At 36.5% G+C, this 26810-nt stretch overlaps 1 protein-coding gene across 2 annotated transcripts in view; it reads left to right on the plus strand.

Annotated features, from left to right (window-relative positions):
* The window catches only part of LOC149801269 (tryptophan 5-hydroxylase 1-like), an 80939-nt gene extending 67704 nt beyond the window's left edge, over positions 1-13235 (plus strand). For both annotated transcript variants that reach the window (XM_089954286.1, XM_089954285.1), the window contains 4 exons: positions 7769-7864; positions 9164-9297; positions 10562-10677; positions 11440-13235. In XM_089954286.1, the coding sequence (XP_089810412.1) occupies positions 7769-7864; positions 9164-9297; positions 10562-10677; positions 11440-11483 (390 nt within the window). In that variant the 3' untranslated portion in view covers positions 11484-13235. The remainder of the gene's footprint in view (positions 1-7768; positions 7865-9163; positions 9298-10561; positions 10678-11439) is intronic.
* Positions 13236-26810: the final 13575 nt, after the last annotated feature.

Raw genomic sequence — 26810 nt, forward strand, 5'->3', positions numbered from 1 at the left:
GGGTGTGGTGTGGAGAACGTGTGCCTAAAACGCAAATCGTCTTTTTCTGCCAAATCTTCGTGGTGTATTGTGTCATCGGGGCAGCCATTGCTAATTTGAGTTTGCAACAAGGAGACAAACAATTGTGGACCATTTTATTGAGCAGTTGCATCGGTTACCTGCTTCCCAATCCCTCCCTGAAATTCTCCTCGAACGGGAACGTTGTGTCCAGTGCCAGTGCCAGTCACCACTCCAACAACCACAACCAGAACCCCATTTTGGGCGGAGACACGCCTCTGACATCCACTAACCCCTCGGACAGCCACAGAACTCTGGAATTATGAGTCTCCAAAACCAATTTTACTTAACCTTACCCAGTGACAGTTCCATGGAGGTGTTTCCCAATAACAGGTTGTGCTGTTACACAGCCAAATTACCTCAGGCCATCCCCTTAGATCACGAAGCCCATTGGGAAGTGGCTTTAGTGGAAATGATTCACCCGACCCAAGTCCACAATGTCATTGCCCAGCAAAATGCTTTTAAGGTGGAAGTTCATGACGAGCAATTGCAAGAGTACTTGGATAAGAATGTCAAATATGACAATAAAACCTATGATGAGAAAACTAAAACGTGGACCTACCACTTGTTCGTTCCCCCAGGCTATTATTTCAGTGGTCATCATTTGGTCAGCGCCATAGCCTCCAGGTTTAATGGCGTGTTTGGGAAAGCTTTTGAGATTGTCAAGAACAAAAGTGTCACCATGGAGTACCACAAAGTAGCTCGTCGCTTCTTGATGAAATTTGAGCGAAGTAAAATCGTGTCCATTGAATTTTGTCCTGAATTGTTTGACATGTTGGGCGGTAACATGGAGATGAGGAAGAGCTTAGAACAAAAACAAAAACCCGAATTACCCATCATTTACGACAACGTGACTTTTGGCCAGTATTTTAATAGCCCGGTAGAACTGAACCAAGGACTGAATTTGATCTTTGTGTACTCCGATGTGGTGGAATACAACGTGGTGGGACACACCTCCGTACCGTTACTGCGTGTCATTCCTTTCAAAGTGGATTCTGCCACAATCGCTGACGAGGAAGGTGGAAACACTTACCACGTCCACCGCGAATTTGTCCATCCTCACTATTTACCGGTCAGCAAGTCGTATTTGGACACGGTCAACATTACTATAAAAGGAGATTTGGGACAAAATATTCCATTCACCAAAGGAAAAGTCACGGTGAAACTCCATTTTCGAAAACGGTTCTCTCACGACTCGTAAGTCATGTATCCAGTGTACCGAGGGGTGGCTCGACAGCGAGGACACGGTTTAGGAGACATGTTAAAATCGGCCTTTCGTTCGGTGGCCCCGGTGTTGAAACCGATGGTGACACGCGGATTGCACGCCTTGAAAGATGCAGCACTGACGCAAGGCAAAGAATTTCTCCAAAATGTCATCATCGACAAACAAAACCCTAAAGAAGCCTTCATGAGGGCTGGCAAAAATGTCTTGCTGCAAACGGGCAAAGACATTTTAGGCCGACGAGACACACCTATAAATGCCCTGCACGCTACCGAGTCAAGCATTCAGCAAGGACAAGGCAGAAAGAGACGACGAAGAAAACACCCTTTCACCAGACTTCAAGCGAGAAAGGCCAAGAAAAGAAGAACCGTTCGAGACTTAGACGTTTTCGATTATTGAAACACAAAACAAAATGATGCACCGAGAGTCTTGCGCCTGTTCCAAGACGGAACTGGATCTGTTTGCTATGCCCCCCACCATGATGACCATGCAAGAATCCCAATGGGTGGTATTTCATCCCGTCTCCTCACTGACCGATTCCGCTCCCATCGAGTTTGAAATTAAAGGACAGCCCGAAGATTACATCGATCTGAATAGCAGTTACTTGTACTTGAAAGTCCAAGTTCTAAAAAAAGATGATAAAGGAGTAGAAGACGATGACGATATAGCTCCCGTCAACAATTTTATGCATTCCTTGTTCAGCTCAGTGGATTTGTACTTGAATAACAAACTGGTCAGCAGCAGCATGGATACTTACCCTTACCGTGCCTACCTGGAAAATCTCTTGACGTACGGAACAGATGCCAAGACAAGTCATCTCAATGCCTGTGTGCTGTGGGTAGATGACACACCGGACAAGTTTGACACAATAGATGTAAGCAATGAAGGCTTTGAGGCAAGAGAAAACAAAATCCTAGGTAAAAAGAGTTTAGAACTGATGGATCGTTTGCATTTGGACATGTGGTTGCAAGAAAAATATTTGCTGAACGGAGTCAATGTCCGCTTGAGACTGAATCGCAGCAGTACCACTTTCCATTTGCAGGCTGCTGATCTTACTAAGGCTCCTAAAAGCACAATTTTAGAGGCCAAACTCTACGTACGACGCGTGGAAGTGTTACCCAAAGTAGGTAACGACATCAGTCAAACGTTGAGCAGAACAACCGCCAAGTATCCCATAAGACGTGTGGAAGTGAAAACGTTCACCATTCCCGCTGGACAGCATTCCATGATCGAAGATCATCTGTTTCAAGGACAGCTACCCAAGCGTTTAATCCTTGGTATGGTCGAGAATTCAGCCTTCAACGGAGCTATCGCTAAAAATCCTTTTAACTTTCAACACTTCAACGTGAAGAAAATCGAAGTCAGTCGCGATGGCAAGACCTTGTGTACCCGACCTTTCGAACCTGACTTTACCAACAAAAATTACTTGAGATCGTACTTGTCCCTGTACGAAGCCACCGGTCAGTTAGGAACCAACACCAGTCACGGCATTGAGTACGACGAATATGACGGAGGCTATGCTTTGTGGGCTTTCGATTTCACTCCAGACCAAGGCAGCGACGAGGGACATTTCCACCCTATAAAATCTGGCCAGATTCGTGTGGAACTTCAGTTTGCAGCAGAACTGAAACAGACAGTGAACGTCATCCTGTATGCAGAATTCGATAATACCATAGAAATCAACAGTTTGAGAGAAGTCATTCTAGATTATTAGAAAGCCATGGAAGACTGTTATCCCTCTTTACCTAGTGGAGAAACTTTGGAGATGGAATGTAAGGAGACCGTGGAAGGAGAAGAATCTCAAGACAAAGACGAAGAAGATATCATGATGAAGTCGAGATGGCCAGAACAAGAAGCCCATTTAGTGTGCTGTTTTGCCGAACACTTGGTCGACAAGATGACGGAATTGATCAAGAAAAATTGCTATGGATGTCAAAACGATCATCCCAGTCAAATTCAACACGATAAATGCCTGATGTTGAGTCAAGAAGAAAAATTGGACGAGTATCTGGACGAAGCTTGGAGTCTCATCTAGAACAAAGACGTGTTGCACCAGTGGTATAAAGACTTGCGTGAACATTCTTGTCCACCATTAACCACTCAAGAGATCCATCGTATCGAAGCTCTCCTGAATCAGAGTGAGGAAACAGAACGAATAACCGTTTATTCGTCAGACATTTTCAAGCAAAAAGTCAGGATCGAATTGACGACTTATTATTACCTGTGAAGAAGAAAACAAACACAAATGGATACCTGGGAACTTTATTACCTTTTGAACCACAGTTCGTATACGTCTTCTTGGAATCCCGTCGTCTGTGCTAAAGATGAACTCCCTCATCGCAAACCTAAAGACCATCAAGCTTACGTGATCAACACGGACGACAGTCATCTCCCAGGAACCCACTGGGTAGCCGTCTACTTTCCTCAAGAAGGCTGTGTGGAATATTTCGATTCGTACGGATTGCCCCCTTTGGAAGACGATATCATCGACTTTATGAGAAGAAATGCTCAAACCACCCGATTCAATAATGTGAAATTACAAGGCACAGATTCCTTGGTGTGTGGACAGTACTGTGTGTATTTTCTGCATCATCGCAACCTGGGCTATTCCTTAGAACATTTAGTGACTCATTTCGATCCTCGTTCTTCTGCTAGAAACGATGTGAAAGTAGATCGATGGTTTTGTGACCATTATGCTTATCTTTTGTCTCAAGCTAGGAAACGTAGTGTCCATCAATGGCCTAATGATTTCCAACAGTGGAAATCACAATTTCATTCACAACGTTGTCAGCCCTGTTTAAAGTAGATTGTTAATTGAGAAAAAAATGTTTGTGATTTGAAAAAAATTGTTTGATGTTATAGTGTTGGATTATTGTTAAAAATGTTAAAGTTGTTGTTTAGTGTTAAGTGATTTTTGAATAAAAAATGTTGTGTTTAGAAAAAAAATGCCTTTGTCTTTTGTTTAGCTATAAGAATGTTGGATTGATGCTCTTTCATTTCTTACTATCCCTCTCATGAACGTTGCGGCTCGAAAACCGTGTGGGGGATGTTTTCCTTCACGTCCGCGCTTTAACTTTAAGAACCGGGTTGTTCCCAGTCTAGCCATCCATTGTCGACTCATCCTCCTAAGAAGATGTGCTCCAAACTAGCTAAGCTCAACGAAGCCTACGTGAATCTGCATAGGGTCAGACACAGTCTGATACCGAAACCAGAAGAAATAGAGAATGTGAGAATGTTAAAAATCACTGAAGACCTGATAGAAGAGCTCTTCAGAGAAGAAATGAACAGGGAGAAAGAAGAATGGACAGAGAAGTACAGACTTCAGAGACAGCAGCAACAGCAGCAACAACAGCAACAGCAGCAGCAGCAACCTGAAGCTGACAGAGGCTTTGTTGATTGTCGTATCGACACCAAAGAATTCTTCTTCTCTTTCCGAAGAAGCAGACCTATCGCCAGAAAGTCTATCCTCAGAGGACATCGCATTCTTAGAAACTAAAAAAAGAATGCCATAGCAAAACAAAAAAAACAGCCCTTTTCAGGGCTACCCAATACTCTAGAAAAGAAATAACGATCGATTTGCCAATGTGTGTAGGTAGAGTAGTGTGAAAATAAACACTAACTCTTTCTTAAAAAATGTGAAGGTATGAGTTTGTGTGTTTGTGTGATTGTGTTTGTGTTTGTAAGTGATAAAATAGGTTGGTGTGGATAGTAGATTAAAATGATGTTAGTTTTTTTGGCTGTTAGAGGTATATATTTTGGGTTAGATTGGATTGCTTTGCGTATGTGGACAGTCTATTGAAGTGATTTATAAAAAAATTTATAATAGTGATGGGTAGCATAAAAAGTGAGTGAGTGTTTCTTTTAGGTCCGCGTTGTTGTTGCTTTTTGGTCATGATCTAGGTAAGATCAATTTTATGTTTTTAGGGGATGTTTTCCATCACGTTCGCGCTTTCACTATAAATTGAAACTCGCTGGGCAGTCTAGCTACCCTTGTTGATTGATCAACACAGCCAGAAGAATGAATAGCAGAATAGTGAAACTGTTAGAACTCCAGATGCACCTGGAATATGCCAGGCGCATAGTAAACGAACTATCAGCGGAGGCTATCATAGAAGAAGCAAGAATGAAGAAAGAAGAGGAGGAGAGAAGAGAGAGGGAAGAAGAGGAAAAGAAAAGAGAAGAGAGGATGTCGTTCAATATTCCCGAAACAGAGGATTGGGGTGTTGAAGCGAATCATCCTCCCTCTGCGCTCCCCAAAAGAAAGGTGAAAGAAGACTGGGGAAGAAGATGCGTGTGCGGCGCCAGGCCAGGAAGGTGCAACCATTAGATAGGTGCATCAGGAGTTCAAAAAACAGCCCTTTTCAGGGCTACCCAATACTCTAGAAAAGAAATAACGATCCATTTGCCAATGTGTGTAGGTAGAGTAGTGTGAAAAATAAACACTAACTCTTTATGAATAGTGGAAGTGTATGTGTTAGTGTGTTTGTGTGTTTGTGTTTGTAAGAGCTGAGGTATGTTTGTGTGAATAGTAGATTATGGATTTATTTATTGATTCTTAGCGTATGTGAAGAGTATAGTTAGGGTTTTATTATATGAAAAAAAGTAGGGGGATGTTTTCCTTCACGTACGCGCGTTGTTGGGTCCTGATCTAGGTAAGATAGATTTTATGTTTTTTAGGGGGATGTTTTCCTTCACGTTCGCGCTTTCACTATAAGAACCCACAGTGTTCGTCGTTCAAACCATTCTGCAAAGAATAAAAAGAAGATGGCGTCAAACCAAATGGACAAAATACAAACCTTGCAAGACGTTTTAGACAACTTAGGAATAATGGAACAGATGCTAATAAGACTGGTTGAAGACCATTATTCCTATAGTCCCCATCGTGTAAAGATGGAAATTAACAATTTAAGAAAAGCAAAGGACAAGATTAGTGGTGTGATGAAGGAAATAAAGGAGGAGAAGGAGGATGAAGAGGAAAAGATAAGAATAAGAACATGGAACGAAAAAATTGAAAAAGAAGAAGAAAATGAGAAGAGGAAGAAAGAAGAAGAGGAGGAAGAGAAGGAGGAGAAAAAAAAGAAGAGAAAGAGTGTTGGAGATAAAATAAGAAGTTGGTGGAGGAAAAGAAGAAATTAGAAGCAGAAGAAAACCCAAAGGCCCTTTTCAGGGTCCCCATATATCTCGAAAAGAGATAGCCTTTGAATTGCCTACCCCTTTTTTTAAAAATTTTTTTAAAAAAAAAAATCCCATGTTCCATTCCCTTTGTCCCTAAACAAGCCCAAACTCTATTCCCCATGTTAAATTCCCCTTGTACGTAGAGTGGCCCACAATTTATTCCCATGTTAAATTCCCCTTGTACGTAGATTTGCCCACGATTTTTCTCCATGTTAAATTTCCATTGTACGTAGATTTGCCCAAGGGGGTCTGTAATGCTAATTCCCATTGTACGTAGGGTGCCCCCTTTCACTACTTATAGCCAGTAATGTAATTTTAAATGCCGCCAAACCAACTTCTTTGTATCATAGCAGAAACCACAATTTCGCTATATATTGTGACTAAATCTTGTACTTCCTTTCGTATGAAGAGGACACATACTTCATTTTATACCGTTGAGTCTCAATGCCCCTACCCAATTGTAAACCAAAGGAATATATTGTTAATTGCGTCATAACTCAAGTTGGAACCTATAGATCAAACACCCCATGAATATTGAAGAAATACGCCTCGGCTAACTAGAGTCAGGTTCAACTAATCAAGATTGTTTAAATCCAATTATTTGTTTAATTTAAAACCAGTTGAATGGACAGAGTCTGTTAAAAATTGAAGTCAAAGTTCATTGTTCCATAGTTCAGGTTATCCCAAGAGTTTTCATTCTTTGGTATGGATTGACAAGAATCTATGCTTCTGTAGTTACATAAACAAAGCCTTTCTTCAACTGAAACATGCAACATAAAAATAATCTTTCTTGAACAGCCCAAACTTCCAATTTTTTAATACCACACCACCGATACATTAATCCGACAGCAAGCACTTATGGTCATCAACTTAATTTGCATTCCTTTCTTATGAACACGTTTCTTGCTTGACAGCAGGTGCTTCAGTGAATTCATTTTTTTACAATATCCAGTAGACGAAACTTTAAAGTGATTATCACACTTATTTTATGTAATAGCCAACGTTATTTGAAATATTGTATGAATATTGGGAATTACAGGTAATTATACACAGCATAAATTAATGCATTTTTCCATCACCTTACGGAGGGTTTTGATGTCGAATTGTACACTATTAGAAAATTGTGGTTTTAGCTGCATAATGTGTTCTCCATTCCTTTTGAAATAAGTATATTTGTCAAATGATACAAATGCAAACCAACAAATATTCAGACGTTTGAATAGATAATATTTTCTCCTAATTTTCGTTTCGCTCAATATTGCTCTGTGTGTTGTGTAAATTTCAAATATTTAAAGATTTCTCTTTTCTTTGCAGTGTTTTTGGTTCAGCGTAGAATACGGTCTGTGCAAACAAGATGGAGAAACCAAGGTTTATGGGGCAGGACTTCTTTCTCAAATCGGAGAACTTCAGGTTTAATAAGTTTATGTCATTATTAAGTTAAACGTCCTTTATGGGACACAGTTGTTGCATTCAATGTGGGCTGGTTATGCAGTTGGTCAGTATAAAGTTGTTGGATTTGTAGTAGTAAATAAATACTGGGACCAAAATATGTAACCAGTTAGTAGTCGCACTGGTATCAAAGTGTGTAACCAGTCTGCAAACGAAGTCGTGCTACAAACATAGTGAATTGTTTAGGACGGTGTCGATACATTCGTATGGAAAGGAAGAGTTAATTTTAATATTTATGTTCTAATAATACAAAATGTAATTTGATATTGGTGTTAATATGAACTTTATATGTATCCAAATAATAAGCTGAGTCGTCGCTGACATCGTTCATTTGAATGACAATAATAACATAGGGGATCTTATAGGAATATTAATCTGATTAGAAATGTATTAATATATTTAACTACGTTATATTCTACATATTCCTCACAGCTACTATCATGATTTTATTGTTTAACTAGCTCATCATATATCATATCCAAAGAAAATAAGTTTGATATTGTACGTATCAATTAACTTCAAAGTTATTCGATCATTAAGTGAAGTTTATAGGTGACATTATTGGTGAGTATTTCGTATTGTAACATACGAGTGTACTACAACCTCATTTATGCAAACTCCTCTGGTAAAATCAAAAAATCTTTGTTTGAGTAATAACTTAGATAAATTGGGTTATATTCAATTTACAACAGGAGCGGATGCATATCTAGTTTCGGTAAACCAATAATTTTGGATTGATTAAAAATGATAGATAGATAGATACATGCATACATACATACATACATACATACATACAAGCTTTCTCACATGACAATATTGATCGAGCTGAGAGACATACTCGTGCGGACAGAGGTGAGATGTGTGAGTGGTCAGTAGAGGCGACCCCCTTAGACTATTCGGCCATATAAATATATGAAATTTATATTTTTATGTATGGACAAGCACATATGCGATGCTTTCACTCAACCACAATAATCTATACGTAGTTATTGATTTACTAAATACGCCACCAGAGGTTCCCTTGTGTGGTAGCAAGCATCCAAGAGGTGCAATGTTATTACATTTTGTCCTCTTATTTAACTGTTTCTGGGGTGGAGCGGGGGATCTATCCCTTGTGGCGCGGGTATCTAACCCGTAACTTAGGTTTCATTCATTTTGCCCTTTTTCTTTTCCATTATGTCATACCTTTATTGTCTTATTTTTCTGTATTCAGTACTGATGTCGTAATTCACTAGAAATTCTCATTTCAACGGTTTACAGCACTACCGGACCGATGTACCAGAATGGCGACCATTTGAACCATCGAAAGCAGCTGAACAGAAGTTTAAACTGACAGGATACCAGCCTGTCTACTTTGAGGCGCAGAGTTTTGAAACCGCTCAGGCACAGATGCGGTAAATATGTTTCTTTACCAAGTATAATTTCATTTTATATGAACATAAGATAAAGGAGTCAGAGACTTTACTCTTTTTAACAACCATCTAATGTATACGGTTACTGTGGTTTCGAAAAACAGATACATTATAATATTTTCCTCTTTGTCAAACTTTATTGTTACTGCACACCATTATCATATGTTTACAACATTGGTATTGCGCTCTATCTCATCACTCATAAATTACCATATGTTTTTTGTAACGTTGCTATCACTAAGAAATGCTGCTTGCATTCATCAAACCTTAAAATATTCTGTGTAAATTAGAGAATACTGCTGAAACACAACTAGATAACTCAAGCGATGAAATTAAACAAATAGAAAAATATAGCAGTCGATTCAATGTTAAATTTGTGATGACGTCATGTAAATCTGGCAGAGTAGCGATGTATCAGTCGAATCAGTATTATGACGTTAACACGAGTAAACGTGTATATTTCTAAACTTATTATCCATTTCCAACTCCGACGCATAATGAAGAGTCATTTTTTCTTAGACTTTATGGAGAAGAAAAAAGATATTCGAATGATAATGGAATTTCAAAGCAGCAAAATTTCCTAGCATTAACATAAAAATCAAATATGTTAAGTTTGCACCAAAATATTTGATAATAGTTTTAATGATGATTAAAATATATTAGCTTTCAAATGTCAGTCGTATTGTTAACCTGGAAATACAAAGCATATGAACTGTTTTCAGAAGATAGCTGGTGCAATAATACAAGTGTCAAAGTCCGAATGCTGCCGTTTATCGTAAATGTCACCGTTATTCCAAACTAACTATTTTTATGTTGATATGCCTGAAACATGCATTTTTATTTTTGCACGTTAAGACTCAGGTGAGAATTTCAGTAACGAGTACTCTAAAATCAAGACTGTACAATGACTGAAATTTAACGAATAAAACATTTTCAATTTTTTAGTTACAAATGGGAAAGAATCTCAAAACCTTGTTTTTATTACCAATCAACCATGGCCAACCAAACCCATATATTCACCCAATTCCAGACTGATTCCCATTCTTCCATTTAATTAGTACCTTAAGTATAAAAAGGGTGTTATCCTGCGATGGACCTTTGTCTTCATTAATGGGAGTTATCTGCTCTCAGTCATTGCACACCGTGATAAATGGGATAAGATCTTGACACGTCATCGTCTGGTAGGCTTGAGAGGACTGTAATCATTTTATGTTACCTTTAGTTTTTTCTTCCTTTCTTCTTCCAGTGCATTTGCAGCGACCATTCCTCGTCCATTCAATGTTCGTTACAACGCCTACACTGAGAGTGTGGAGGTTATCACCGAAAAGAGCCAAGTCGTCAACTTCATCATGGAAATCAAAGGTTAGAGCTGCATATATCTGCTTATATTGCCCGTCCAGGTGTCAGTGGCTTAGATACAGATCAAATGTAATAATGCATGATGGTAGAGGAGGGCCAAAACAAATCCTACGTAGAGCAGATAATATTGGCCCTGCTGTGTCTTCGCTTTAAGCTGTGATAGATTTATGTATATACTCTTTGCATTTAGGAACACAATACACAATACTGTATGCCCTTAGTAATGACAATATCATCCAAAGAACTGTTGTTAATACTCTGAAACTGACACATACACTAATAATGACAATATATATGCCTTTAATTTGAAATTCACAAAGTCGTCACCAAACCTTAGAGGTCATACATCAGTCTTTCATACTATAAAATATAAATGTATACATAATATCAGGGGAGAAGACAAAGCATACGAATGAGTACTTATTTCATTTTCCTTTTTCTTTTTGCACAAATGGATGGCTTCAGTGATACGTCTAAGCTTTATTGTTATTTCTATTTGCAGTTTTAAGCCGTCATTCGGAATATTTTAGCTTGTCAAAACGTAAGAAAATGACATGCAAAATTTTACTGACTCAATGTTTCTTATTTAACTAAAGTTATATTAACTGTGACGTTGCTAGGAACAAAACGTACTTTTAAATCATCCAAAAGTGATATCCATTCTGTTCATATCCTTTTTGTGTCTCTGCATTGACCTCTGCTCAATGACATGGACACATATTCCTGCTTAAAATTTATTGTATTGTATAAATATCTTCATTTCAGAAGACCTTGACCTTGTGGAACAGTCACTCAAAGTAATCAAATAAAATGGACTGACAAAAATATGCTCATAGTACATGGACATCCGCCACTGTATGTTGGAAAGATATGGATGCTAGAAATTTATTTTAGCAATGTACTTGTATACACAACTGTACGAAAACTTTGAACGAGGTTACGTTATAAGGTTGTGTGTGTGTGTGTGTGTGTGTGTGTGTGTGTGTTCTATTTCTTGCTTCGTTTTTTTTCTGCAAATTCATATATTTGTTTCAGATAGTTTTACTAAGTAGTCGATGTTGGTGACTTATTCTTTGGGTTTTACTGTGTAGAAATCTATATTTAAGTGTCTTCGTAAATTTTAGCCTAGTAGGTAATATAAAGTACATTCACATTTTCTTACACGCTCTTAATCTCCGATAAGAATAGAACGTGATTCTAATAATCTTTTAAAATGTATCATATGTGGTAATTCTAATACCCGAACATCAACACGCGCAGATTGCGTTGTTGATGACAATAGTCAAAATATGCACGCATTACCGACTAGTATGGTGTTGGTGATTATAATATTAAACCGCTTGTTTCACAAGATATAGAGAAGCCAAATTCTGATGGAATTCAGTTACTTGACTGTTACAAGCAAACAGCTGAACAGGTGTATGTATAATTAACGGGCGTGAAGGTAATGAGAGGAATATTGCACAGTATACGTATGTTGAACATGGTCGATAAGTTTAGTAGATCATGTTATTGCATCTGTCTCCTTTCAATAACCTACCATCACATGATGTTAGTGGGCCATTCGTTTTGTCAGACCATTGTGTTGTATGCTTTACGTTCAAATTTAATAATGTTAATCGTTCTGAGGCAAGGTTCATGAAAGAAAGAGAAGATAGATAGATAGATAGATAGATAGATAGATAGATAGATAGATGAAAACATATAAGGTAAATATATACGGCTATCAGAGATCAATATTATTAAGCAAGAAAAACATTATTTGTATGTTTATCGATTTCAACAATGCATTGGAGTGATAACGTATGATATAAAGTAAAAACGTTTGGTTTGAGGCAAAATATTCTGGATATAAACAAATCGATGTACAGCAATGTACAGTCAGGAATTAAACATGATAATTTTAAGTGATGAATGCTCTTGTAGTATTGGTGCCCGGTAAGGTGAATGTATAAAAACATTTCTTTTTCAATATTTTTGAATTATTTCGAAGAATAGTTTGCCATGCACTTTTTTCAAGGCAAAGATATCGGCATGTTACACCTCTTTTATTCTTGTTTACGCAGATGACTTCATCATTGTTTCAGGTTCGCCCGAAAGCCTTCCGGCCGGGCAAAATTATTTCAGAGAATATTGTGCTACGTGAAATCTTGTGGTTGACATCTCAAAAGCAAAGGTTATGATATTTTGAAAGGTGCTGTTTTACCAAGAAATATTAATGTCACTTACTGTCATGAAAAGCATGAAATTGTAAATATGTTTACATCCCTTGGACATGCTATTACGTCTGGTGGTTCCTTTATCGAAGCACATGCAACATTGGCAGGACAAGCTATAAAAACAAGTTAACTTGCAAAATACCGATCAAACCTATCTTAAATTATTGTTGCCAAATTTGGGAATTTATTTGTGTTAAATGCATTGAAAGAGTCACTTCCATTTTTGCAAAAGTATATTAGGAGTGAAAAAGAAAACACAAAATGATTTTTATTTATGAAGAAAAAGACATTGATAGAAAACTGACATTGCGAAGTATTGGTTTTAAGATATTGGGCGCAAAGGAGGACACACACAAATATATATATATATATATATATATATATATATATATATATATATATATATATATATATATATATATATATATATATATATATCCTCCTTGAACATGAATATCACATTGCTCTTGAATGCCTATTGTACAAAGATCTAAATATATATTTAAATTTATAGAACTCATGAATACCCAAAATACTAGAAATTTTAATTTATCCATTTACATTTATAAAGCGCTTATTCACAGCAAGGCCATGGTTTATAGAGATATCTTGCCTATATTTTGACTGACCACTACTTCAATATGAACTGCAATTGCACAGCAGATATCGCTTTCACTCGACAGAGCAAATTTTTCTATTAACCTGCTTTTTGCATTTGCATTTATCTACATATGCGTGCTAATGTAATTTCGTTTTGTTATTTTTTTGTCCTTTTGTAATATATACTATATATGAAGATAACCTTTTATTGTACTATCAACCATTTTTAACTTAATTGAAATCAAGAGTATCCCCAGAGTTAGTTTCGGAATATTCTTCGTTTTAGGTTGCACACTAATCTTAAAATTAATCTGTTTATCTGTATTTTCTGCTTATCCACTTATCCATGCAGAAATGGAGTGAACTAAAACGTGCCAAGGTAAATTTGGAAATCCGACATTCAGACTTGTTATCACAATATTAGTTCTCATTCTACTTTATTAAACCCATTTGTCAACATTGTGAAAATGAAGATAACCTAGACACAAACAGATTTTATTTTTTATCACATTGACCCCGCCATGTTGGCTTTATATATATATATATATATATATATATATATATATATATATATATATATATATATATATATATATATATATATATATATATATATATATATATATTCTCAGAAACAAAGGGATGTAAACGTTTTTATTCGTTCTACATGACTCAGATTGATTTGATATGTTTGTATTTATTAAATTTGTACACAATATATCAATATGATGGATGTTAATCAAAATAAAAATGTATGCAAGAGTTTTACAATATTACGCGGTACATCAATTCATTTTCACGCATAATTTTATACAAATTCCATACAAGACCAACTTGTCTCAACTGAAACCTTTTAAATATCAACCAGAGATAAGTACGTACCTTATACCTGATAATGTGCAAAATACCATTAATGCTAAATTTTCCCTTTTCGTCCTTTACTAATCAGTGACAGTGAAAATTTCTTGGAGACTGAAATTTCAAAGCTGTCTATTTTTGTCGCATTTGAAGCGTTATGCAAAAGAGGACCTAAACTGTAATGGTCTGGATAGAATACGTGTAAATTTACGCGTGAACGAGTTAGCAGTGTAATCTTTTCTGCATGATGTAGAAGATGTGTCAGAGGATATAGATGACAACATATGCAACAAATTTGCAAAAATTGGAAGACATCTCACGTAAACCTTTGCTTTCGCTTACACAGATATACGGGGAGTTATCTTTAACAAATCTCTTTCGGCTTTTACAACAGAATGTGAAATGTTTAAATTATTTTATTTTATAAGAGATCCTAATTTAAAAGAAAAAAAATCTAATTAGCATGAAGGGAGAACGCAAATATTTCAGACCCGAAAGGTGATAACAGTATATACAGCAATCTGTTAATAGACTTTAAGTAAACGTACAATTGTAATTAAGCAACTATTAGTTTTATCTTGCATGTTAGTTTCATGTCTCTCAATATGAACATCCAAGGGGAGACAGTTTTTATACACAAACATAATGACGTATTCACAAATTCATTAACAATAAAAGACACAAGTGAGGTCAAAAAGGTCCGTATTTTTGGATAGCTATATTAAAACAAAGCATAAGAATAGTATCCACTTGACCAGAGAAGTCAGTGGCAGTTCATAGCAGATGTTTATGCACCCCAACCCCAAATTTATACCTACATTTTGCACGTCCGAATGTCATTTGTGACACCATGTGATGCTCACAGTCTAAAGACAAGCCCTTTTCCTAGATGATAATTCTGCAACACAATGTCTACTAAACAGGCTGATGCAATTGAAAAGAGTTTTTGTCACCCATATTTTTCTTGCCCCAAACCTACGTGTTTACTGCTATTGGAGGCTAGCTTTTCTTCCTAGCCGACTATTAGTATTTCACTCTCTACATAATGCAGAGCAACTATGGGAGGTATACATGCCTGACATAAATTTCAAAAAAAATTTTAAAACAGTCACACTATGGACTTAAATTAAGAAATTTGGCAGGGGCCAATTTACGGAACCATCCAATGCCACCTAAGTGCGGCAAACCTAAACAGTGCCATTACTGTCCTTAGACTGCAAAAGAGATTTGTCAAGTCACTTGAGAAGTAAACATCCTAAATGATATGGTGAATTCAATTTACCCTGAAAACCTCTTCCTTTCATTACATACAGAACGCAACAACATGAGATGCAAAATGTTGTAGAGAACAAGCTGAGCACATATAGACAAGATTAACAACATAATAAATACTGAATTTGCTTTCAAACAGTTGAAGATTCAAAACAGTCTAATCAAGGAACATGGTAAAATAGAAAGAAGGTTTTATTCTAGTAAATATTAAAAGAAAATTAAGTCGTAGAAACCTCAACACAAAAGTGAGAAAGACTTGAAAACATTTGAGGAAAATGTTTAACAGAATTTAAAATCAGGGTAAAGAGAGGAGATATTACTTAGTTTACATTCAGTAGTCAGTATTCCCACTTTTATCGGTCTTGGTTATATCACTTTTAAGTTAGTTTCAAAGACAAATCATGACTCGGAACATAAAGTGACTGTAAAGCAGAATTATGAGAATAAATTAAAAGAAGGACAGAAAAATTATATCTACATTCCAGAAAAGTTTAATTCAGTAGAGAGCAAAGAAGTTTATGTATTTGTAATGATCTTGGTTTCGTTTCTTCTAGCCTTAGTTGGAATATGTACAAATAGTAAGACTTGAAACGTTTACAGTATATTGTACTTCATTTTTTGTGTAGGTATAAATTTAGTTCCGGATAGACTTGAGTGCTTAGGTGCTACGTTTCTCTAGTTTACAGCATAAACAAACAATAAAATAAAGTCGGGATGTAAGTCTCAAAAATGACACCAGCATCGCGCACCTTCTATGAAATTTGACGAAAGGGCAAATAGACCAGTCATCAGTAAATTTGAAACATTGACAGAAAAAGACTGAAGTCATCAAAATGCGCAAGAATTTCAAAGGTTCTACATATGTAACCAGGGAATGCATCACAAAATCAACAGTGGACTTCCTAGAAGAAGTATGACAACATTAATCTGTGAAATATTCTTGGCTGATGGACTGCAAACTGTTTATATTTTTAAAAAAATCACTAACAAAGAATCAAATCTGAGTTTTCTGATTGCCTGACTAAATGAATGAGTTAGACTGGGAAACTATATTAAAGACTCAAATTATCATTTACTTAGTTCCATCTGATTTCTTATACTGAATATCTATTATCTTATACTGAATATCGATTTACCTTCTCGATTGTGAGTTGGCCAGTATTGTCATCTGCTCATTTAAAGCCCGACATTGTGTTCAGTTTGATAGTGTTTATCAAAGGGAAGTAAATTTAGAATATGCTTGATAGCTAAAATAGAAAAAGTGCTTCATATACGGGTCTAAAATTAATGTACGGAATACCCCAGTCAAGGTTAAAATTCTCTTACTCTTTAATATCTATGGCTGGTATTGCTGTTGTGGGATTTAAGGCCATTTTCCAGAACAAGATAGGCTATACATGGCGGCCAGTATACCTGGCGGAGGAACAACCCAGGAAAACCCCACGAACCTGAGACTCGAACCAACGCAATATGGTGGCAGTGATCTGGAACAGCGAGCGCTTTAGACAGGTTGGTCAGTTGGGGCTACTATTGTCTGTGGAACTATAAAATTCGACATATTCCCTACTACACCGCCACACGTCTTGTGTAGATGCAGACATAGCAGGTTTAAACATCCGACCTGACAACCAATACATCCATGCTCTTCACCACATACCATATGCGCTGAGAGCCAAAAGTTGTACTCAATACACGCGTCGAAGCAGTAGGCAGCCCAGTATATAGTGCATCATTTTTCAATATAAGTATTATTATTCTTTTTCTTCCTCGTCTTCGTCGTTTTCTTCTTCGTCTTCATTATTATCATTAGTAGTAGTAGTAGTATCATTATTATTATTATTATTATTGACTACGCTGATAACTACCGTGACTATCAAATGCCATGATAATAGCATGTAGAGCTATTTTATAACATAAATGAGGAATAACAAACAAAATAGTAGGCAATCTATTTTATTTTCTCTCTACGCTTTACATAGGATGCCATTCGCAGCCTTATTGGTAGACTATTTACAGATTTTACTATTCGTTTTGTTTTAATACATGTTTTAAATGTCAAAAATATTACAAAACACATAAACAAGAAGAACACAAAATAAGCTATTCTAAGCTTCTATATTAGTTATTTCTATATTGATTTTGCATTAATGAAATTGGCAGCTTTGTTTTAAACTTACACAACACCAACTGTCGTTTCTTCCAACATCAAGGTATACTAACGACCGCAGTCACAAAGAGCTGCAGACATAAAATAATAATAAAACAAACTATCTAGATCTATCCTGTTTTCTATTGTGAAAACTTACTTCTTTGTTATTTGTTTTTTTTCTTCTTCGTTTTTTATACATGTGTCTGGAGTTGCAATCAGCATCATCATTGCCATCAAAATCATCATCATCATTAGTATACTAGTGCTTCATGTTGTGTCCTTCCCCCTAATGTGTGTCTTTAATTCATTTATTAATCTCTACACAATTCTTGTTGAGATTAGTGGCAGACTTGCATTTAGATCAAATAATGTAAGAAATGGTTTCTGTGCAGTTATTCAACATTCAGAACCTCGTTCTATTAGTTTCAGAGAAATGCAAAATTAACTTCAATCAAACGTTAACTGGGATCTGGAATCTTTGCTAAAATTGTCTCTGCATTTAACCTCAGCTCTAAATTCCCTTTAATGAGAAATATAGCATTACACAGGTAGGGTTTTGATGGACATTTGCCACACAAGTAGTAAAATAGTTGATAATTATCAATTACTTTTTCCGCTACTGAGTAGCCATTTTATAACGGCGATGTTGTCCTAGAAAAATATATAAATATGTCGGATGAAGAATGAGACTTTATCAATTTTTCAGTTATATCTTTCTTATGATGTATGCAGTGTGCAAGTTTATAGTGGTATCTAGTACTGGGGTATCATGCCGCAGACACGTAGCATGATGTCCCACCCATTCACATTATTCTGACACCAAGCCGACCAGTCCTAACACTAACCTCTTAATGCTGAACACCAAGCGAGGCAGCTACTAGTACTAGTAGTCTTTGGTGCGACTCGGCCTGGGTTCGAACCCGCGACCTCCCGCATCTGCGGCGGACGCTCTAAGGGCTAGAAAGTTACCTAAATCATTGCCTGCTTCACCTTAACCCTGATCAGCATACCTCAGCTGACGAGGTCAGACATGAGCAATCCAATGTATTAATTTATGTATCTATTGGAAGAAAAGAAATGTCACTTTAACCCTGCTCTTTGTCTCTATATGTACACTACTAATTATTCTTCTAGGAAACTTAGTTCAATACAGAATTAGGCTTTCTTGTGACACATACAAAAAGGCACATATTATAAACAACAAAACGCTAGTTACATGTCGTACACTTTGATGTGCTTCAACACATATAGTATGGTCGATAGAAAGTGTAAAACATGTACTGGCCATTAGATATATCGTACTCCAGAATGACAGCTTCGTTCAAGTCAGTGACAATGATTTCTTTAAATCGTTTAACTCCCTAAAGACAGGAAACTAAACACCTGACTCAAGAAAGTATTTCAATTTATTATTATTATTATATATATATATATATATATATATATATATATATATATATATATATATATATATATATATATATATATATATATATATATATATATATATATAATTTAATGCATTTAAAGTTATAATAATAGCCTGACGAGGCTTTGAAAAACCAGGAACTCTATGCATATTTTATGAGGAATAGTGCCACTTACTAAACAGATTTCTGTTATTTGTCCATAAAATGTCAAACCTTAAAGTTGTACGACATTTTTCAGCAAATAAAAGCACCATATTTGTTTCTTTGAGTAACTAAATCGACTCAACAAGATTAGTTATACAGCTACTGAGGCTGTGCTCGTAAAGGATCAAGTTGTGAAAACTTCAAAATATTTAATTTCCAAACAAGATTGAGACAAACGAGGTTTAAAATAAGAATTTTAAATATGGGGATCTTTTTAAAATCCACACTTTTTGACTTGATGGTCTTTTCTGCTTTGTTTGCATGCAAACAAAATCTTCGTCTACCTAATTTTTTAAAAAAACTCTTCCACATAATCTTCATCCTCATCGTTTTCTAGCAGGAATTATATTGTATAGCATCTCAAGAATAAAGAACAAGGGAAACAATGTCTTGCACAACAAGAGGCAGATTAACGAGAGTTGTCTCCATCATATTCGCTTCAAGCTTTCATGAAGTTATTTGGGCATATGGGTGGAAATGACAACAGCCGTGAGATGGCTATTGTATCTATATATAATTTGTATGGGGGTCTACAGTATCGGCTGTCCCAAAGGACTCCCATTTTATGTTACTTTCGCCGACAGACACTAAAATTTCAACCTGAACCATCACACACCAACTGACTTCGGACTCCTGAGTTTAAAAACACTTCTAAATCCAGCATTCGGTGTCCAAGTAACGGACACTGTCTCCTATAGATTAAACTACGGAATACAATTTGCTAGAAAAATACCAAATTTCGGAAACTGTTAACAATAGGTATTTACGATCGAGAACATGAAACAATTCGACACATGCCCAAGTTCCTGTCACGACACGTTCTTGGTCATCATGACAGCACGGTTGATGTTGATTACACGCTTACGCACGACAATTTGACAATGTCGAAACAACAAAGGATGGTACAAGTCCGTATGAACTTTACAGTTAATCAAACTCTTCGTACACCGTCGATATATCATGTCAAAACTGGACTACCAAATGTCCTCAATGTCAAAGAAAAGAAACCAATTAGGAGAGAAGAAATCGGAAACCAATACAAAAGTAAAGATACCTGTTATCATTGTCCACAGAAATGCTATTGATCTTCAGTGTTTCCCAGGAGAGTAACAAGAGGAGCATTCAGAAGCGAAAGAAACAGAAACACCAATTCCATGAACACATTTAAAACAAGGCAGTAAGAATTTTAAAGCTTGGCCTTTTATAATGTGCTTTAAATGTCATTGTCATTCTTATTCACCAAAATGTATAAAAATGTCTTAATTTGTTAGTGTTCATAAGATACACACACACACATTCACACACACAAACACAAATATATTCTGATGGGATTTTTTGTTTGTTTATTTGCCAAATCTATGTTATTCTCTGGAATACAATGTGTGAGAGATCTGGGTGTTCTGAAAATAACCATAGGATTTGAACAAACATTATGGGCTTTTCAGGATAAGCTGAAACTGCCTGAAACCGTTTCTATGTACAGGTCCTATTGTTGTGGTGATGTTAGTGGTTGTCACTAGCGCTTCTAAGGACTCAGTGGATGTAGCCAATCATATGGAGGATTTAAATTCACTGGATTATGGATGTATCTTTTCCATGGGTTTGGTCAGACTGACTTCATACATTTCTCTCAGGTGTTTTAGTTCCGTCAAAATATCCTGTAAAAGATTGACACTTACGTTTTCCAGTCTGAATATGTCTGTGTGACTTGACATTTATCCTCCAGTCTGATTATATCTGTGTGACCTTGCACGGACACTTCTGAATACCAGTTGGTTTTGAACTATATCTTTATTACATATCAGTTTATCTCCCCTAGAGAACAACTCTCTGTGTCTACCAATCAGCCTTTGTTGATGATGATGATAATAGAATTTAGGTCGCCTATGCATCTAGTGCCTTCGCGACCGGTTAAGTCCTGAAGGTCAGGATATTTAATTAGTCGGGGATATGGGTATGGTGCCACCACAGTCCCATTTTTATGTGCGAATGTTGCACTACTTAATTTATGTCTGGAAGTAGCAAAGTCGGAAAGGTATCCAGAAAAGGCACACAAACCCAAAAAATAATTTCAATCCACCAGCTAATAAGCGTTTGTAAATTCAATTAGTATTCAATAGTTTACCCTGGATATATCATAAAGTTTAGAAAGTCAACCAAAAGAATCAACTACCATCAGATTCGGGTTTACAAACCAGGTTCTCTCGCGTAAAGTGCTAGCCAAATTTTTCCAGTTTTCAATCCGTTCAGTTTTCAGCAAGTTAGTAAGTCAGCTAAAGGATTCAACTAACAATCAGACTTGGTTTTACAAACCTGGTTCTCCCGCGTAAAAGTATAAGCCCAGTTTTTCAATTTTCAATTCGATTTAGTTTCCAGCAAGTTAGAAAATCGACCAAAGGATTCAACTGCCAATCAGATTAGAGTTTACAAACCTGGTACAAGCCAAGTTGTTCAATTTTCAATCCGTTTTAAGTGCCGACAAGTTAGAAATCACACAATGATTCAGCAGCCAATCAAGTTCGGGTTTAAAACCCCGGTTATCGCGCGTAAATGTATTAGGTCGATATTTATGTTTATCTGTTTAATATCAATATAATGTTAAACAACTAGGTGAATTCTCTTCAGAATCAAAGCATTTATATATTTAGGTAAAGGGTTTGACGGCACATCAGCAGAATCATGTATATTAATTGCCGATTAAATTTAGGTATTGCACAAAAGGTCAAACAAAGCAACAATAGCAATTAAAAAGGGGTACTATCCTTACAATGCCATGTCTTGTAAGAGTCAAGGATATATGTATCATAATAATATCAGTAATGTTACCTTGGTAACTTGACATACAAGGAGTAAAAGTAACGGGCAATGGGTAATAGTGGCAATCAATGATAACAATAAAACGGGCAAGGGGTGAAAATAACAGGCAAGGGGTAATAGTGGCAATTAATGATAACAATAAAACGGGCAAGAGGTGAAAATAACGGGCAATGGGTAATAGTGGCAATCAAGGGTAGCAATAACGGGCAATAGGTGAAAGTAACAGGCAAGGGGTAATAGTGGCAATCAATGATAACAATAAAACGGGCAAAGGGTGAAAATAACAGGCATGTGACAACAGTAAGAGGCAAGAGGTAACAGTGACGGGCATGATGAAACACCACCAGATATGGCTTAATAGTAACAAGCAGGGTGAAGAAGTAAAGATCAAGGGGTGATAGCATGAATAATAACAGATAAAGAGTGATAGTATGCCGATAAATCAGCCCTTCACCCGTGATGATATTGATTTTCAAGTGAGGGGCTGATATCACCTATTCATTAAAAGCTTCAATTATCTGGATTCAAATTTTGATGCACACATCGGTGTACATTTAATGCACTTACGGCTATTTCTCGTGGCTGTGCGGTTGAAGGGTTCTTTAGGTGACATGTAAATTATATTTCCTGAGCAAAGCATGTTTAGTGACTTGTAAATCCACCTAGAATAGCACAACCATCTGTCCTTTGGCCATTTTGAATTTCGCGCTTGATATGTCTGTTACCAATTACCGGTATGTGTCTAAATTGTACACAGGCTTGTTCCGGAAAGATTTGCATGCAAGAAAATTGCACATTTTAATGAACAGGTCACATCAGACCTACATATCGTCCATCAGTATCAACACAGATTGGGAGGGGTGGGTTGATTTATCGAACTAGGATGACAGTAACAGGCAAGAAGTAACAGTAACAGACAAAGGGTAACATGAACAGGCAGTGTAAATGTAACTGGCAAAGGGTAGCAGTGACAGAAAATGGTAACAGTTACAGGTAAATACAGGATTATAATTATGGTTAATGTTAATTGACCGAACATATAAACTTCATTACGCATCGTATGATGCATTGTCGATAAAATTGTTAGAGACGTTTGAACCCAGTGGTGTGGTGGCGAAAACAAGAATTCCCCATTTTAGTGACATTGTTTGGTATACTACGTCATTTTGTATGGCAATTAATGCAGTCTCTTTCAAACAGACATCTCACAGGGACCCGTGAGATTTTCTGCACACAATGGCCAGGTAAACGTGTTTACAAACGTTTGAGACGCTCTGAATAAGACTTACTAACAATGTATACAATTGCTTATTGGTTGCCAGTTTTAAAAATATTATTAAAAAAAACTTAGAAAAATGTACAATTCTCCAAGCTTTGTTTATAGTTTTAAACGACAATATAAAATATGTATAGGTGATACAGGTGTTCCCTTCACCACTAATTTGCACATTCTTACATGAAAAATGCGTGCACAACGTTGTTGGACTTGGTGTAACAATGTGGTCGTATTCATACATCGATATCGGCTTTCATGCAGCATTGATTTCTTGCTAGCATTAGATTTTGCTTAAACCAGTTTAGATAGATTTATTCATGTAATTACTTGCATATTTTACTTACATTCTCATTTAGAGCGTGTGTGATTTATGTGTGATTTGGATTTTTAACATAGCTACGATGTCTGCAGTGTGACAGTTTATAGTGGTGTCGAACACTGGGACATCATGCCGCTGACATGTAGCATGATGTCCCACCCAGTCACATTATCCTGACACCAGGCCGACCAGTCCTAACACTAACCTCTTAATGCTGATCGCCAAGCGAGGCAGCTGTTAGTACCATTTTTATAAGTCTTTGGTATGATTCGGCCGGGGTTCGGACCCGAGACCTTCCGCATCCGAGGCGGACGCTCTAACCACTAGGCCACTGGAGCGGTCCTTCATTTAGTGTAACTATATTCCAGCAAAAATTAGCTTCACAATGCCTGACTCTACATCAAGGTCTATGTCGTTTAAACATGATAATTTGTGTATGGCTCACTTGCAAAGTTTCGACTTTTTATTGCATAAATTTGCTTCTATTTGCATTACCCATTAAAGGAAAAGAATTTCTTTTCCCAAGAGACGCATCCATGTCGTTGTTCAAATCGTATGAAAAGGTCGATGTCATTTAAATACTCTACAAAAGATAACACAGTCACTTGCTTGTGATTCGGTGTGGACCAAGCTTAGTGCAAATAGTGTGTACATGGGTGATAAACTATCGACCGATAAAGCAAAACCATTCAAGGACTTAAATGGCGTAATTTATTTATTTTTAAACATTAGCAGCCAAACATTATCATGTGTTTTTCTACATAGCAAATTTACCTTGGACAGAATCAACATAGACCTATCCAAGATGTATGTATGTATGTATGTATGTATGTATGTATGTATGTATGTATGTATGTATGCATGCATGCATGCATGTATGTACGTACGTATGTATGTATGTATGTATGTATGTATGTATGTATGTATGTATGTATGTAAGTACGTACGTACGTACTATGCATGTATGTATGTATGTATGTATGTATAGTGCATGGCGGCAAGTAAGCACAATATCAGCTATTAAGTGCCAATTAAAAGTTAAGTTCTACAACTGTGAAGCTAAATAATTGAAAATAATGTTAGAAAGATGAAACCTTTCAAATAAACTGAACGCATGTGGTAGTTCGATATAAAAGAAGAAAAAAAATCTTAGTAAAAAATATGTTAACATTCTATATAAGGAGTAATTAACAAAAGAAAAATGTAACAATAAAAACTACAAATATGTAGCCCAATGTATTGCACATTCCTTCAAAATGTATAAGAGATCCTCAGGAGTATATTATTATACAGTTTTTTCATTGATATCAGATTTTAAAGAAATGTCTTGAAAAGAATGTGTTCCATTGTCAGTTTTCAATAGCAAGGGTTACATTCTTATCAAGGGAGTATACACGAATCTCGTATCTTATGCCCGATGGGCACAGATACCACCTTAACTCTGCTATTTGTTCTGCATGATAGGTGGCACTTTTCAGTGATTTGTTTAATCCTCCGAAACTTGCTTTTGTTATTTTCACTCTATATTTTGTAAAGTATATAAACATGCCGATTTGCAATAAAATTTGAGATCAGTATATTGAATGTTTCATTCTATTCCGAAACGGGTGGCTACAGGGTAGCTTTGGCTCATGTATGTGTCCTTTCATTACCCCGAATACAAAGACAATCAAAAAGGGACTGCTTTTCCAGCTTGTATGAGCAAGCCATGCTTCAATAAGAGTTGCGATATTAACGAATGCTAAAATTAAAACTTTTGCAATACTCTTGTTGTGGAAGTTAATCCAAAAAAATTGTGAATTTTGTGTTTTAGAGGCTTCGGTGTATTTTAAGGTTTTAGTATGGCTGTCATTTTTGCGGTAAAATGGAGACTTCAACTAGTAACCGGCTTGAGAAGGTGCCATGTGGTGTTGCAATGGCAGCTGCGTGCGACCTTGTCTCCATCGTTTGAATTGTTAGTACACAAACACGTACGGCCACGAAATGGGGCTCTGCCTTAGCTAAAATAATCAGAGAAACGAGAGAATTGGTAGAAGAATTTTTGAAATGACAGAGATCCAATAATATCTTGGTGGATGAGGATGAAGTGAGAGCCAAAGCGGTGAGTTGGGAACACAGAACTGTTCCATACTGGCAAGATTGATGTTGTTCTTGCTCCAAAATTAGAGCGAATGTGTACATTACTAGGTGTAACGAAATTTGTTTTGTTTAATTTTTTTATTGCTGCTTTTGTTTTTTCGTGACAAAGATTGGTATTTGGACCTAACGATTACGTCATATGGGGAATATTTGATTAGAGCATACTAAAGAGAAAATTTAATGTTTCTGAGATGAAGTCATTTCATTTTCCCCATCATAGCGGTGCCGTGTGTGTGTGTGTGTGTGTGTGTGTGTGTGTGTGTGTGTGTGTGTGTGTTTGTGTGTGTGATGGGGAGGTAAATTCTGTCAGATTTTGTATCTTGATCAAGTTTTGCATTCGAGTCATAGTCAACGTTAAATCTCACTAAAGCCTTGTATAACCGGAACATGGCCGTAAATATCTAATATGCGGAAAGTTGGTTTACTATTAAAAATAAGGTCTACAAATTTTGTCGCCCTAACTGGAACAAGGAATTAGAAAATCGTCAAGTTAGTGGGTTTTTGGGGGCGGAGGGGGCTTTTGGGGTTTGTTTTATTTTGCTTTTTTCGTTTTGTCTTTGTTTTGGTTCTTTGTGGTCTTTTTTATTGTTTGTTTCATTGGGTGGGGGGTGATGATGAATTATATGCAACTAGCAGAAGCACATTTAGATTTCGAAAAGTTTTACCCGTTTCTTACCTGACCAATTACAAACGTTTTAAGAAAGATGATAGCTGATATAATCCAACCTAATCCAATGGCAACCCTCATCCCCTGCCTAAGCAAATGGTTCTGCACATTCGTTTTTCGAAAATAATTTCCCCTAATCAGACTATTATGGGGGCAAATTCAATAGGATTACGTACCTCAATTCAT

This window comes from Sinohyriopsis cumingii, chromosome 4 (genome assembly GCF_028554795.1).
Source record: "Sinohyriopsis cumingii isolate HCF-2022 chromosome 4, ASM2855479v2, whole genome shotgun sequence".
In the NCBI taxonomy this organism is placed as follows: Eukaryota; Metazoa; Mollusca; class Bivalvia; order Unionida; family Unionidae; genus Sinohyriopsis; species Sinohyriopsis cumingii.